Source organism: Heptranchias perlo, chromosome 12 (assembly GCF_035084215.1).
Source record: "Heptranchias perlo isolate sHepPer1 chromosome 12, sHepPer1.hap1, whole genome shotgun sequence".
NCBI lineage: Eukaryota > Metazoa > Chordata > Chondrichthyes > Hexanchiformes > Hexanchidae > Heptranchias > Heptranchias perlo.
In genome coordinates this window covers 48,085,416-48,102,082 of record NC_090336.1, presented here as the reverse complement: position 1 = coordinate 48,102,082, position 16,667 = coordinate 48,085,416, and the positions used below count along the sequence as shown (strand labels likewise).

The window sequence follows — 16,667 nt, the reverse complement described above, 5'->3', positions numbered from 1 at the left end:
TTCGAGGCAGTGGGAATCATTGAATGGTTACAGCACAGAAGGAAGTCATACGGTCCATCAAGCCCATGCCGGCTTTTTGTAAGAACAATCCATTTAGTCCCATTCCCCTGCAAATTTTTTCCCTTCAAGAATTTATCCAATTCCTATTTGAAAGCCACGATTGAATCTGCTTCCAATACCCTTTCAGGCAGCGCATTCCAGATCATAACTACTCGCTGCGTAAAAAAGCTTTTCCTCATGTCGCCTTTGGTTCTTTTACCAATCACCTTAAATCTATGCCCTCTGGTTCTCGAGCCTTCTGCCAATGGGAACAGTTTCTCTTTATTTACTTTATCTAAACCCTTCATGATTTTGAACACTTCTATCAAATCTCCTCTTAACCTTCTCTGCTCTAAGAAGAACAACCCCAGCTCTCCAGTCTATCTACGTAACAGAAGTCCCTCATCCCTGGAACCGTTCTAGTAAATCTTTTCTGCACCCTCTCTACGGCCTTCACATCTTTCCGAAAGTGCAGTGGCCAGAATTGGGCACAATACTCCAGCTGTGGCCAAACCAGTGTTTTATAAAGGTTCAACATAACGTCCTTGCTTTTGTACTCTATGCCTCTATTTATAAAGCCCAGGATCCCGTATGCTGGCCAATGCAGCACAGGGAGAGTCAAGGCTAGGGTGGCACTGCAAAAACTTTTGAATGTGGTAGGATGCAGCAGTTGCACAGGGTTGAAAAAAGCAAGAATCAGAGCAGACTGTAAAAAAAATCAAAGCCAGAGCTAAGTTCAGTGAGGCAGAGCCAATAAACTGGTTGAGAGGGGGATGAGTGGCAGCAGGGGGACAGTAAGAAGCAAGCCTGAAATTTTTTCTTTCTTTAAAACCAGCAGGGAGCAGCAGCATGTGGCTTTTAAAAAAATCATTCATGAGATGTGGGCATCGCTGGCAAGGCCAGCATTTATTGCCCATCCCTAATTGCCCATGAGAAGGTGGTGGTGAACCACCTTGTTGAACTGCTGCAGTCTGTGTGGTGAAGGTTCTCCCACAGTGTTGTTAGATAGGGAGTTCCAGGATTTTGACCCAGCGACGATGAAGGAACGGCGATATATTTCCAAGTCGGCATGGTGTGTGACTTGGAGGGGAACGTGCAGGTGCTGGTGTTCACATGCACCTGCTGCCCTTGTCCTTTTAGGTGGTAGAGGTTGCGGGTTTGGGAGGTGCTGTCGAAGAAGCCTTTGCGAGTTGCTGCAGTACATCTTTTAGATGGTACACTGCAGCCATGGTGCGCCAGTGGGGGACGGAGTGAATGTTTAAGGTGATCGATGGGATGCCAATCAAGCGGGCTGCTTTGTCCTGGATGGTGTCAAGCTTCTTGAGTGTTGTTGGAGTTGCACTCATCCAGGCAAGTGGAAAGTTTTCTATCACACTCCTGATTTGTACCTTGTAGATGGTGGAAAGGCTTTGGGGAGTAAGGAGGTGAGTCACTCACAGCAGGATACCCAGCCTCTGACCTGCTGTTGTAGCCACAGTGGGTGGTCCAGTTTAGTTTCTGGTCAATGGTGACCCCCAGGATGTTGATAGTGGGGGATTCAGCGATGGTAATACCGTTGAATGTCAAGGGGAGGTGGTTAGACTCTCTCTTGTTGGAGATGGTCATTGCCTGGCACTTGTCTAGCTTGAATGAATCTGGCTGGAAGGCAGTAGGGCAGACGATTTTTTTAACAAAAAAGGCTGGCTGGTATGAAAGCAACTAGCAGCCCAGGGCTGAAATAAGCCTGGAAAAGTCGATAGGCTAACCGAGATGGGAAGAAATGGAGTATGGATAGAAGAAATTATCTGAAATTAAAAATGCTAATTGTAATAAAATATAAATTGAATTTACCTCATTGGAAAAATTGGTTGAGAAAAACATAGTGGCATCCAAAATATCACCAGTGGTGGAAGGGCTGAATAGCAAGCATTGCAGTTGCCTATTGAATTAGTAGAAACACATGAATAATGCGCACGAGTGAGATGCCAGAAAATAATCAGGACCTCCGGAACCAAACCACAGCGAGGAATCAACACCTTTGACGGGGGGGGGGGGGGTTTGGGGAGAAAAAGTGGCAAAAGAGAAAAGGAAAATGAAGAATCATGTATTGAAGGCAACATTCAAACTCCAAGTATCAGCTTCCTCCCCTTGCAACGACAGGCAAACACCAAGGGCCAAATGTGGTAAATTATCATTTTACATCAGGCTTATGGGCTGAAATGTTTTTGGAAGATTTCTTCACCAGTTCAAATCTTCCCCATTTCCACTTTGTTTAAAAAGGTGCACCTGTCAAATCCTGCCAATTTAGCCAATTAGCAACAGTAACTCCATTCAACTTTCACGTCAAAATATTCTGCCCGAAATACAGACTTTCACTGCAGCCAGAATTTAGACATTAGACCAGTTTTAAAAATTATAAAAAGGGAATAATTCTCCCATGCCAAGCTCTCAGCATGGAGACTCATTAGTGACAAGCATGGCAGTAATGGAACTACAACACTGTAGCCCCAATTTTGCGATGTGCTCTTGCCACCAATGTGGCTCCCCATCGTTACCCCCATAATCTGCAGAGAAGAACAAGGACTTTTTTAATTTGAATCTGAACATAATTTATAATATAATGTATTTTTTCTCCTTACCAAATTACAAATACTCAGTGGTAAACCAAAGTATAACCCTTGAGAAAATAGTTCATATTAATTTTAGCACTCAATGGTATTAATCCATTACAGAGCATTTTTGCCATACATGATTGTGAAAGCGTATGTTGCAAATAATTGACATCAAGTTGTGAGATGGTATAATCTAAATAACATGCCCATGATGATATGTAAATGAAGTAAAGTGGGGGAAGGAGGTGCTGCTTTGCCGAGCTTTTCCTAACTTTTTCCCCAGAGCGGCAGTGGACCTGAGCGTAGAAGACTAAGATTGGGGAATAAAAGCAGCAGCAGACCTGCAACAAGAGAAAACTACTGTGCGACGTCACAGGTGAGGCAGGAGAGTCCGAGAGCTGAGCACAGTATAAAAGGAGAGACCAAGAGCGGGAGGAGAGTCTGAGAGTCTAAGGCAAGTCACGGCAGCACAGCTCACACCCGTGATATGCTCCTCCTGTACTATGTGGGAAGTCATGGACACCACCAGTGTCCCTGGCGACCATATGTGCAGGAAGTGTGTCCAGCTGCAGCTACTGGCTAACCGTATTTCGGAGCTGGAGCTGCAGGTGGATTCACTGTGGAACATCCGCGATGCTGAGACTATCGTGGATAGCACGTTCAGTGAGGTGGTCACACCGCAGGTAAAGATTATGCAGGCAGAAAGGAAATGGGTGACCGCCAGAGAGAGTAAAAGGACTAGGCAGGTAGAGCAGGAGTCCCCTGGGGCCATCTCCCTCTCAAACAGATATACTGCTTTGGATGCTGTTGGGGGAGATGGCTTATCAGGGGAAAGCAGCAAGAGCCAAGTTCGGGGCACCACGGGTGGCTCTGCTGCACAGGAGGGGAGGAATAAGAGTAGCAGGGCTATAGTGATAGGGGATTCAATTGTAAAGGGAACAGATAGGCGTTTCTGCGGCCGCAAACGTGACCCCAGGATGGTATGTTGCCTCCCTGGTGCTAGGGTCAAGGATGTCACGGAGCGGCTGCAGGGCATTCTGGAGGGGGAGGGTGAACAGCCAGTAGTCGTGGTCCATATTGGTACCAACGACATATGTAAAAAAAGGGATGAGGTCCTGCAAGGTGAATTTAAGGAGTTAGGAGATAAATTAAAAAGCAGGACTTCAAAGGTAGTGATCTCAGGATTACTACCAGTGCGACGTGCTAGTGAGTATAGGAACAGGAGAATAGACAGGATGAATGACTGGCTGCAGGGATGATGTAGGAGGGAGGGATTTAGATTCCTGGGACATTGGGACTGGTTCTGGGGAAGGTGGGACCTGTACAAGCGGGACGGGTTACACCTGAGCAGGACCGCACCAATGTCCTCGCGGGGGTGTTTGCTAGTGCTGTTGGGAAAGGTTTAAACTAGAGTGGCAGGGGGATGGGAACCTGAGCGGGGAGTCAGAAGGGAATAAACTTGAGAGCAGCAAGAGAGGGGAAGACCCAGGGGAAATTTACAATACAAATAGTACAAACAGTTGTTCAAGAACAAGTGAAAGGGAAAAGCGTAGAGCAGCAGAAAGTGTACTTTAGGCATGACAGATAAAATAAAAACTAGAAGGCGTAAGGCGATTAACCCAGCATCAAAGCTGAAGGTCAGGCTAGGGTGTGTGGCCCAACTCAGAGTTCTATATACAAATGCACGGAGTATAAGGAATAAATTAAATGAACTACAGGTTCAAATTCAAATTGGAGGGTATGACAGGATAGCTATCACTGAGACTTGGCTGCAGGATGGTCAGGATCGGGAACTAATTATACCAGGTTATAAGGTCTACAGGAGAGATAGGGAAAATGGAAGAGGGGGAGGAGTAGCCTTAATGATTAGAGATGAAATCACTTCAATGATAAAGGGGGATATAACAAGAGGTAAGCAGCCAACAGAGACCTTATGGGTTGAATTGAGAAATAGGAAAGGATCTAAGACTATAGTGGGAGTTGTATATAGGAGCCCTGGCAGCAGCTCTGAAGTGCTAGATTGTATAAATGCAGAGATTAGACAAGCGTGTATGAAAGGCATAGTGGTCTTAATGGGGGACTTTAACCTTCACATAGATTGGGAAAAGCAGACTAGCAACTGTCAGAAAGGTACCGAATTTCTTCTACAACAGTATGTCCTAGAGGCAACAAGGGGGCAAGCCATACTAGATTTAGTAATGAGTAATGAACCAGATTTAGTTAACGGCTTAACTGTGCGTGAACATCTATCCAATAGTGATCATAACATGATCGAGTTCAATGTAGTGTTTGAAAGGGAAAAAAGTGAATCAGCTGCTAAGATTCTAGACTTGGGCAAGGCCGACTTCAATGGGATGAGACAGAGACTGTCCACAGTAAACTGGGCAAATCTGTTAATGGGTAAAACGGCTGATGATCAGTGGGAAATGTTTAAAGAAACATTTAACGTGATACAGAATCGGTTTATACCCCTGAGGGGCAAGAACTCGACTTGCCAAAAAAAACAGCCATGGACAACTAAAGAGGTAAGGGACAGTGTAAGACATAAGGAAAGGGCATACAAAAAAGGCAAAAAATGGCACAGATCCTGGCGGATGGGGAAGATACAAAGATCAACAAAGGGTCACAAAACAGATAGTAAGGGCTACAAAAAGAGAGTATGAAAAGAAACTCGCAAGGGATATCAAAAACAATACGAAGAACTTTTATAGTTATATTAGGAAAAAGAGGGTGGTCAGGAGCAGTGTTGGCCCCTTAAAAACTGAAAGTGGGGATATTGTCATTGACAATGGGGAAATGGCAGACATGTTGAACAATTACTTTGCGTCAGTATTTACAGTCGAAAAAGAGGATAGCATGCCGGAAATCCCAAGAAAACTTATATTGAATCAGGGACAGGGACGCGATAAAATTAACATAAGTAAAGCAACAGTACTGAAGAAAATAATAGCAATAGTGACAAATCCCCAGGACCAGATGGTTTCCATCCCAGGGTTTTAAAGGAAGTAGGTGAGCACATTGCGGATGCCCTAACTATAATCTTTCAAAGTTCGCTAGATTGGAAAATTGCACATATCACTCCGCTTTTTAAGAAAGGAGAGAGAGGGAAACCGGGGAATTATAGACCAGTTAGCCTAACATCTGTTGTGGGGAAAAAGCTGGAGTCTATAATTAAGGATAGGGTGACTGAACACCTTGAGAATTTTCAGTTAATCAGAGAGAGCCAGCATGGATTTGTGAAAGGTAGGTCGTGCCTGACAAACCTGATTGAATTTTTTGAAGAGGTGACTAAAGTAGTGGACAGGGGAATGTCAATGGATGTTATTTATATGGACTTCCAGAAGGCATTTGATAAGGTCCCACATAAAAGACTGTTAGCTAAGATAGAAGCCCATGGAATCGAGGGAAAAGTACGGACTTGGTTAGGAAGTTGGCTGAGCGAAAGGCGACAGAGAGTAGGGATAATGGGAAGGTACTCACATTGGCAGGATGTGACTAGTGGAGTCCCGCAGGGATCTGTCTTGGGGCCTCAATTATTCACAATATTTATTAATGACTTGGATGAAGGCATAGAAAGTCTCGTATCTAAGTTTGCTGATGACACAAAGATTGGTGGCATTGTAAGCAGTGTAGATGAAAACATAAAATTACAAAGCGATATTGATAGATTAGGTGAATGGGCAAAATTGTGGCAAATGGAATTCAATGTAGGCAAATGTGAGGTCATCCACTTTGGATCAAAAAAGGATAGAACAGGGTACTTTCTAAATGGTAAAAAGTTAAAAACAGTGGATGTCCAAAGGGACTTAGGGGTTCAGGTACATAGATCATTGAAGTGTCATGAACAGGTGCAGAAAATAATCAAGGTGGCAAATGGAATGTTGGCCTTTATATCTAGAGGACTAGAGTACAAGGGGGCAGAAGTTATGCTGCAGCTATACAAAACCCTGGTTAGACCGCACCTGGAGTACTGTGAGCAGTTCTGGGCACCGCACCTTCGGAAGGACATATTGGCTTTGGAGGGAGTGCAGCGTAGGTTTACTAGAATGATACCCGGACTTCAAGGGTTAAGTTACGAGGAGAGATTACACAAATTGGGGTTGTATTCTCTAGAGTTTCGAAGGTTAAGGGGTTATCTGATCGAAGATTATAAGATATTAAGGGGAACAGATAGGGTGGATAGAGAGAAACTATTTCCGCTGGTTGGGGATTCTAGTAGGGGGCACAGTCTAAAAATTAGAGCCAGACCTTTCAGGAGTGAGATTAGAAAACATTTCTACACACAAAGGGTTGTAGAAGTTTGGAACTCTCTTCCGCAAACGGCAATTGATACTCGCTCAATTGCTAAATTTAAATCTGAGATAGATAGCTTTTTGGCAACCAAAGGCCAAAGGCAGGTATATGGAGTTAGATCACAGATCAGCCATGATCTTATCAAATGGCGGAGCAGGCACGAGGGGCTGAATGGCCTACTCCTGTTCCTATGTTCCTAAGTTCCTAAGTATGATTCAAAGTATAAAAACTTCATCCCAGAAATTCAAACAACCAGCATCTCGCTGCAACATCCAATATTATTTTGTCCTTGGCTTTTCAGAAATGTTGCTGCCATCCTATCATTGCTGGATGCCTGGATTAAAGCAGAGAAGTTAGTAACCTGGCACCACTATTCAGGCACTCCAATAGAGGAATGAGGTTCCGTACTGCTTCCTTGCCTGAGCTCCAACAACAATAACAAATAACATCAAATTAATAAAAACTTTGGTTTAAAAAAAACATTATATTAAAGACAATAAGGGTAAGAATCAATCAATAAAGTTACACTACAATAGACGGTGATAGCTGGAACAGGTACAGTAGCCTAGTGATTACAGTCCTGGACCAGCAATCTAAAGGTCGCATGTTCAAGTTGGGAAATTGGAGACTTGCTCGTGACAAGCACCTCAGTAATAGAGCTACAACACTGCAGGCCAATTTTCTGCACATTCACACCAGATAAATAACCATGAAAGCTTCCAGTCATAAAAACCTGGTTTACTAATGCCCTTCAGTGAAGGGAGCTTAACACCCCGGTCTAGCCTACGTGAGACTCCAGTTCCACACTATGTAGTTAAATCTAAAGCCCTCTGAAATAATAAGAAAATTGTATGAACCCAGCAGCAAAAACCCAGGCATCGCATCATGATAAGAACAAGGCAAGGTCCTGCTCAATTAAGGAACCTGAGCAAAACTAAAGTCAATGTAGGTCAAGGGCAAAACTGTACATTGACTGGGGCCACAGATGGCACAAAGAAATATTGTTGCGGTTGTCAGAGATCAGTCATCACGGCCACAGGACATCATTGCAGGACTTTCTCAGGGAAGTGTCCTCAGGCCAACCATCTTCAACTGCTTTATCAATTACCTTTCCTCAGTCATAATGTCAGCAGTGGGACTGTTCACTAAAGATTCCACAGTATTCAGTTCCATTCACAATTTCTCTGATAATGAAGCAACCTGTTCCAGCCTACAACAGGACTTACATAACATGTAGGCTTAGTGGCACATAATGTCCATCTTAAAACAAGAGAAAACCCAGCCATCTTCCCTTGATCTTCAATGGCAGCACCATCACCGAGTCCCACACCAATAACATCTTGGAGGTCACCAATGACCAGAAACTTAACTGGACTAGCCACATCAACATAATAGCTACAAAAGCAGGGCCAAGGCTAGCTTCTCTGTGAGGTAGCTCACCTAGTGACCCCGAAAGCCTCTCGACATTTACAAGGCTCAAGTCAGGGGTGTGAAGGAATCTTCACCACTTGCCTAGATGGGTGCAGCAGCAACGGTCAAGAAGCTCAAACCATCCAGACAGAGCAATTTGCTTGATTGGTGCCCTAGCCACTGGACTAAATATCCTGCCCCTTCACGACTGTGGCTGCAGTGCATATGATCTATAACTTGCACTGCAGCAACTAACCAAGATTACTTTGACAGCACTTCCCTCACCTGAAAGCTTTACTACCAAGGTCAAGAGCAGCAATGTTGTGGAAACAACATCATCTCCAAGTTCCCCTCCAAGTCACACATCATAATGACTTGGATATAAAAATCACCATTCCTTCATTGTTGCTGGGTCAATATCCTGGAATTCCCTCCCTAAAGCTATTGTGAGAGCGCCATCACAAGGACTGCAGCTGTTCAAGAAGAAGGTCTACCACCACCTTCTCAAGGCAACTAGGGATGAGCAATAAATACAGGCTTGCTTGTGTTGCCCACTTTCCAAGAACAAATGAAAGAGGAGACAAATTAACAATCAAGGTAACTAACACTGTGACCATTACCACTGACAACAGTAGAAAATAATTTGCACACTATCTGGGGACAGATTTAATGAGTGTAAAGCAGCCAGTTTGAGGGGGAAGGTTGGGAGAAAAAGAATCATATAATACTCAGAGGGTTATCACATTCCAAAATAATTAAAAAGGACCATGTTATTCTTGAGTCTCCCATTGGATGACTAAGCTATGGTACATGGAGAAACTCTTCTGTTCAATTGAATTTTTTTTTAAATCATGCTATTATAGCAATTTTGCAATTGAAAATTTCTTATAAAATTGTTATTGAAAATACTTTTATTGCTGATGATTGCCACCATATTTGAGAAATATGAAACATTGATTTTTTAGTCCAATGTTTTTATCCGTTTTGCATTAAACCACATTAGAAAACATGGATACATTTAATGTTTTAAAGTAACAGCCGGTACTTAAAAACATGTTTTGCAATCTTTAAGTGTCAATCCCTTTCAAGTCTGTAAATTTGTAGGTAACAAAATGTATGAATAAATGTTGAGGTATAGAACACATATGTGCAATAACTATGGTAGTTGTTAAAAAATACATCCACAGCATGTCAATCAGACTAACTAAACTGAGAGCTCTGCTTTAATTAAGTGGTTTCCAATTAACTAGTCTAGCGCTTCTCCAGCCTGTGTTGGTTATGACTCATTGCACTGACTCATCCAGCCAAACTTTCTACCAGAAGAAAAAATATCAAGTCTGCTGCAAGTTTGTTATAAAAAGTGACCCTGAACACAGTGAAGTATAATGGCTCATCAAGAGGATCTGGGAGTATTACATTAAAGTCATAGTTGGCAACCTGTTTTTTCTTCTTCAAACTTTATAAAACTGTAACATTAAATACCACTTTATTAAGTGGCTGTTAAAACTAATGATTCACAAAATCAGTTTATGGGGTTTTAATGAGTGGAATATCTACTTCCAATTTTGAAAAAAAATTACCAATAGAAAATACTATCACCCACTTCTGGCATTTTAAACTATCGGTGTATGGCTCAGATACATTTAGTAAATGAATCCCTATGAACCTGTTAAAATAGTCAAAACCAGAAATCTACTAAGGAGATAAAAAAGCCTAAAAGGGAAATGCATTCTAAAGCATAAATGCTTAATTATCAACAAAATTATATAAATTGCTCTTAGAATCATATCTAGTGACTTCTTTCACAGACAAACTGTACATATTGTACATTGCAAAAACACTTACATTTGCAATGCAGAACAATTCCATGGGAACCAGGATTTTTTTTTGTTATTGATAGATGCAAACAGCAGAACCAATATTACCTGCTGCAGTACTTGAATCAATCACTATTATTTTTTTTTAAAAGTGCCTTCATGTGTGCTCAATCTAAATTTACATTATGATTTTCCCTAATTAAAAAAACAAAATACTGATCTAAGGGAACATTAACTGCAAAAAAGTTAACCAAAGTCTCAATAAATAAATCTAGAAATCTTCAAAATTGCAAAGATGAGGAAACACACAACTTTATGAAAGACCTACACATGGTACATTAAAAAAAAACTTCAATACTTCCAATCTATTTGAACACCTTACTTGCATCAATCGCTACTCCTGCAAATTCCAATTTCATTTATTTGATCCAGAGACTATTTTCTAATAATTACAATGCATGTGTCTAAATTAGGTCAAATTAGTACAGTACATTATTCCTAAATGCAATCATTATTGACATGTTCAAACATAGTGCATGTAATATTTGAACCAAATGGAAAAATTAAGCAATCAGATAAAAGTTTTTATAAATAACCAATCCAACTGGCAAATTGCAATTTTGCTGCTGAATCTATATTAAAGACTTCAGCAAAATGATACTTCCATTTCTAAATCAAAAGCAAAATACTGCAGATGCTGGAAGTCTGAAATAAAAACAGAAAATGCTGGAAATATCAGTAAGTCAGGCAACATCTGTGGAGAAAGAAACGGAGTTAATGTTTCAGTCAATGACCCTTCATCAGAACTTCGTCAAAAGCCAGTTCTGATGAAGGGCCTTTGACATGAAATGTTAACTCTGTTTCTTTCTCCACAGATGCTGCCTCTCTTGCTGAGCTTCTCCAGCATTTTCTGTTTTTACTTCAGATTTCCAGCATCCGCAGTATTTTGCTCCTGATCAACCTGTGCTGGCCCCTTGATTAACTTTGTTCCTGCACTGGGCAAGCTGCACTCGTGTCTCAGCTGATATTCTGCTCCTCCAATGACTATTGGATCCAACCACATCCACTACTGACTCTGAACCTGGTTGGTGGCTGCTCCTTGCTGACTCTATACTGTCAATGAGTTGGATGTATTGCACCACAGTCTTTTGGCCCTCAGATATCAATTTTGAAATGTTTCTATTGTCTCCTCCCTGTCCTGTTTATGAAGGTAATGTCTTGCCTAATTTCTGCCATGCCTATGCAACCCAGAATTCTATGTGTCCGTTCATTTGCGCATTTTAGCTGCCGCTCTGGACCCAGACTCATTACTTCTACCTCTCCTTTTAGCCCCTCTCAGGCCTTTTTCTCCTCTCACCTATTCCTCTCAACTGTTTTGATACTCTCTGAATAACTTAACTAATTCATCAAATTAATGAAATGTAATTATGATGAGGTCTGTCCTCTGTGCTTATATTAGACATGTCAGTTGAAATACAATATTACAGTGAACGGGGGAGGGAAGAAGAGGATGCAGGTGTCTGTGAATATTTGGTGTTGGTAAATGAACACTATTGAAAAGTTTATAAAACACTAATATTTTGAACATCAGTAGAAACTGTTTCTCTGCAATATAATAATTTTTAAATGGTAGTCATAGTTTTGAAATTCTATTCAGTTATGATTTACAACAAGAGTACTTCCCTCCCAATCAACTCCCCACCTCCAAAAAAAAATCTATCGAAACTGCAACAATCCTCTCCTAAATTTAAGAATACTACAAGTTTTTGCATTAGTCTTCAATTTTTTTTTTCCAAAAAATGATCCAATCTCACTGAACAACCATTCTGCTTTGCAAACCAGTATGTATGGAACCTTCTGTTCATCCCACCTGATGTTCAAGACATCCTACCTCAAACTCATATTTTCATCCTCAGCAACAGTAAGAACAGTATACAAGAAATAAACAATTGGAATAAGGACTAGGGATAAAATAGGAGCATACTTACAAAATAATTAAAAATTGTTTTCTTGTATACTTACAAGAGGGTGGGGGGGATAATTTGACGAGGGTGTGCAGATGTAATTCAGTCCCTATTTTAAAATCATACATTCTATCCTTGTATATGGAATTATAAATTACTATAACCACATTTATAATAAAGACTGCCTATGTAAACTTGTCACACTATAATTATACCGATAATTAAACCATCCCACCCAGTAGTAACATTATAGCACCTCCACTGGCAGGAGTGTGCCATTAGTGTGACAAGTTTACATTTCCAGTTTTCATTATAAATATGGACATAGGCATTGATGATGGAAAAAGATTACGACAAAGATGCACACAGATACACAATTTTAATATGTAATAGATATATTTCAAGTAATACTTGCGTTTATATAAAATTTAAGTATTCAAGTAGTGCAATGCTTTTCATGTTTAATTATTGAAGAACAATGGGGCAGCCATTTTGATCACATAATCTTCCAGAAAATAACAGGTAGCCAGTTACCTCTATTTGACGATTTTGATCAAGGAAGGAGCCCACAATTCCAGGAAACCAGAAACACTTTAAATATACATTTATTTATGCAAACCAAACACAGACAGCTAATACTCTTTAAATCAAAAGCTGCTGCATGTTTGTACTGGCACTGCAAGACTCTCATGTTTAACATTGAAAAAAATATATAAAATAAAATACACTGAATACTTATTCCTAAAGGACCGTTCTTCTGCGACACCCTGGTCCAGTCTTCCATCACCCCAACAACTGCTCCCCTTACCCTAACACCTTCCCATGCAAGCGCAGGAGAGCAACACCTGTTCTTTCACCTCCTCCTTTTCCAAAACCATCTAGGGCCACAAACACTCCTTTCAGATGAAACATGTATTTACTTGTACTTCTTCCAACTTGGTATATTGTATTCGCTGCTCACTATGTGGCCTCCTCTACACTTTGAACATCTCTGTTCACTTCGCAGGCATGACCCTGAGCTTCCGGTCGCTTGCCACTTTAATTCTCCATCCCACTCTGTCCTTGGCCTCCTACGTTGTTCCATTGATGCTCATCGCAAGCTCAAGGAACCGTACCTCATCTTTCTACTAGGCACTTTACAGTCTTCCAGCCTGAACATCGAGTTTAACAACTTTAGATCTTAACCATCATTCACATTTTCTCAGACAGCATGTGCTGGTAATGGGGGATGGCTGCATCAGAGCCACTGGGAGAACAGGAGGTGTGGCCTGGTGCTTGGAGCCGGGATCCCCTATCGGTACACGGCCAGCGAGGTGGTCACACCTTTCTTCGCCACGTTCCCAGGCAGACCGAATGTGGCACCAAGGAGCCCTAGTAAAATTGAAGTCAATGGGAATCAGGGGGAAAATTCTCCAGTGGCTGGAGTCATACCTAGCACAAAGGAAGATGGTAGTGGTTGTTGGTGGCCAATCATCTCAGCCCCAGGACATTGCTGCAGGAGTTCCTCAAGGTAGTGTCCTAGGCCCAACCATCTTCAGCTACTTCATCAATGACCTTCCCTCCATCATAAGGTCAGAAATGGGGATGTTCGCTGATGATTGCGCAGTGTTCAGTTCCATTCGCAACCCCTCAGATAACGAAGCAGTCCGAGCCCGCATGCAGCAAGACCTGGACAACATCCAGGCTTGGGCTGATAAGTGGCAAGTAACATTCACGCCGGAAAAGTGCCAGGCAATGACCATCTCCAACAAGAAAGAGTCTAACCACCTCCCCATGACATTCAATTGTAAACAATTTTACAACACCAAGTTATAGTCCAACAATTTTTATTTTCACTATTTGGACTATAACTTGGTGTTGTAAAATTGTTTACAATTGTCAACCCCAGTCCATCACCGGCATCTCCACATCATGACATTCAATGGCATTACCATCGCCAAATCCCCCACCATCAACATCCTGGGGGTCACCATTGACCAGAAACTTAACTGGACCAGCCATATAAATACTGTGGCTACAAGAGCAGGCCAGAGGCTGGGTACTCTGCGGCGAGTGACTCACCTCCTGACTCCCCAAAGCCTTTCCACCATCTACAAGGCACAAGTCAGGAGTGTGATGGAATACTCTCCACTTGCCTGGACAAGCGAAGCTCCAACAACACTCGAAAGCTCGACACCATCCAGGACAAAGCAGCCCGCTTGATTGGCACCCAATCCACCACCCTAAACATTCACTCCCTTCACCACCGGCGCACAGTGGCTGCAGTGTGTACCATCCACAGGATGCACTGCAGCAACTCGCCAAGGCTTCTTCGACAGCACCTCTACCACCTCGAAGGACAAGAGCAGCAGGCACATGGGAACAACACCACCTGCACGTTCCCTCCAAGTCACGCATCATCCCGACTTGGAAATATATCACCATTCCTTCATCGTGGCTGGGTCAAAATCCTGGAACTCCCTTCCTAGCAGCACTGTGGGAGAACCTTCACCACACAGACTGCAGCGGTTCAAGAAGGTGGCTCACCACCACCTTCTCAAGGGCAATTGGGTATGGGCAATAAATGCCGGCCTCGCCAGCGACGCCCACATCCCATGAACGAATAAAAAAAACCTCCTCTGGACCCATCTTATGTTTCTTTAGTTGTCCCATTACCATCCCCTTTTGCCTTGAACCATCATCCCTTTTGTAATTTAATCCTGCCCTCCACCCTATTGCAGACCTTCCCCTTTGTTCTGTTCTGCCGTCCTCCCTCACCTCTCCACCCCGCCTTGCTTTTCCCTGGCTGTACTTGCTTATAAACTGTTAAATCTCTCACATCTGCCAGTTCTGATGAAAGGTCATTGACCTGAAAAACATTAACTCTGTTTCTTACTCCACAGATGCTGCATGACCTGCTGAGTATTTTCCAGCATTATGTTTTTATTTAATATTCTTTAAATTTTTTGAGTTTGCCTCCAACAAGGGCAGATTTTAATAAGGATCCTTAGCATTCATATCTAATACATATTGCTTTTATAAACACCTGTGTGGAGAGATATTGCACTGGAAAAACATACTTCTACTGATTACAAAGATATTCCATATTAATATTTGGGGCTTAAAGGCATAATTTGATTTCAAACCACTTATCAATACTCCCAAAACTGATCGCAAGTTGTTGAAAATATTTGTCCTGCAATAACTGTGCCGACAAAATAGTAAACGGATTCACTATTCGGAGTTCAGACTCTACTCATTGGAGTTCAGAAGAATGAGAGGCGATCTTATTGAAACATATAAGATTGTGAAGGGGCTTGATCGGGTGGATGCGGTAAGGATGTTCCCAAGGATGGGTGAAACTAGAACTAGGGGGCATAATCTTAGAATAAGGGGCTGCTCTTTCAAAACTGAGATGAGGAGAAACTTCTTCACTCAGAGGGTGGTAGGTCTGTGGAATTTGCTGCCCCAGGAAGCTACATCATTAAATAAATTTAAAACAGAAATAGACAGTTTCCTAGAAGTAAAGGGAATTAGGGGTTACGGGGAGCGGGCAGGAAATTGGACATGAATTTAGATTTGAGGTTAGGACCAGATCAGCCATGATCTTATTGAATGGCGGAGCAGGCTCGAGGGGCCGATTGGCCTACTCCTGCTCCTATTTCTTATGTTCTTATTCGGGAGCCATCGTGATTAATGACAAACTTTACGATAACTTGACACAAAATGTAGACTCACCTGCCCCGGTTTTGGTGACAAATAATGAATAAGCTCTTTAACCATCACGGGTTTGTGCAAACACAGAGTATGTTCTAAACTTTTTCTACGAGAGTTTTCTTCCGAGTCGGTTGCCAATTCAAGAGTCCCTGGAACCTCTGCATCGTCAACTTTTTGAAGTACCGAGAGGGAAATTTTTCTGACGGGTGGCTGCTGATTCCAGCAACCGAGGCCGATTTTAAAGGAGATGATGAGAGAAAGTTGATCCGGTTTAATACGAAGTAGTGAATTTCTGACTAACGAATGGGTTTTAATGCAATGGTTTATCAAACCCCAAGTCATGTTTTTTTTTATTGTTTGTATTCAGGGGGGGGGGGGAAACCCGTCTTGAGGGGTATGTGAATCCAGCGTGTTTTAACCGAACAGGAAGAGGAACAGCTCACTCTCGACTGCACGGTAAACACAAATCCGTTAACCGGGTTAACAGCCCGACTCTGAACAAACTTTCCGTGTAACTCGGGGATTCCGCTCACTTCCCAACTTCTCTGGAATATTCTGATTCTCGGTAACTAAGGGGATCCGCCACTGAAAGGCCGCGTACCGGACAACAAGGATTTACTTCCCAACGTTCCCCAAATTACATCTCAAAAAGCTTTCTTAAAATTGTACAATTTCAAAAATCTTAATATGTTCACTGCGATTATTATAACGAAACGCCGCACAGGCGCTTTAATATTTTTAAAAAGTGGACTTCAAGTACCCGCTTGTTGAATAAAATGTTTAATTATGCGACCCGACCCGATTTTACATGTATTTAATTTGTTTTAAACTCTTGGGGGTTTCCCATCGATCGAAAT

At 42.1% G+C, this 16,667-nt stretch overlaps 1 protein-coding gene across 1 annotated transcript in view; it reads right to left on the bottom strand.

The window, feature by feature from the left end:
- Positions 1 to 16,429, bottom strand: part of mettl15 (methyltransferase 15, mitochondrial 12S rRNA N4-cytidine) — a 130,011-nt gene extending 113,582 nt beyond the window's left edge. The window contains exon 1 of the mRNA XM_067994088.1: positions 15,832 to 16,429. Coding sequence (XP_067850189.1) covers positions 15,832 to 16,152 — 321 coding nt within the window. The 5' untranslated portion in view covers positions 16,153 to 16,429. The remainder of the gene's footprint in view (positions 1 to 15,831) is intronic.
- Between the last annotated feature and the right edge of the window lie 238 nt (positions 16,430 to 16,667).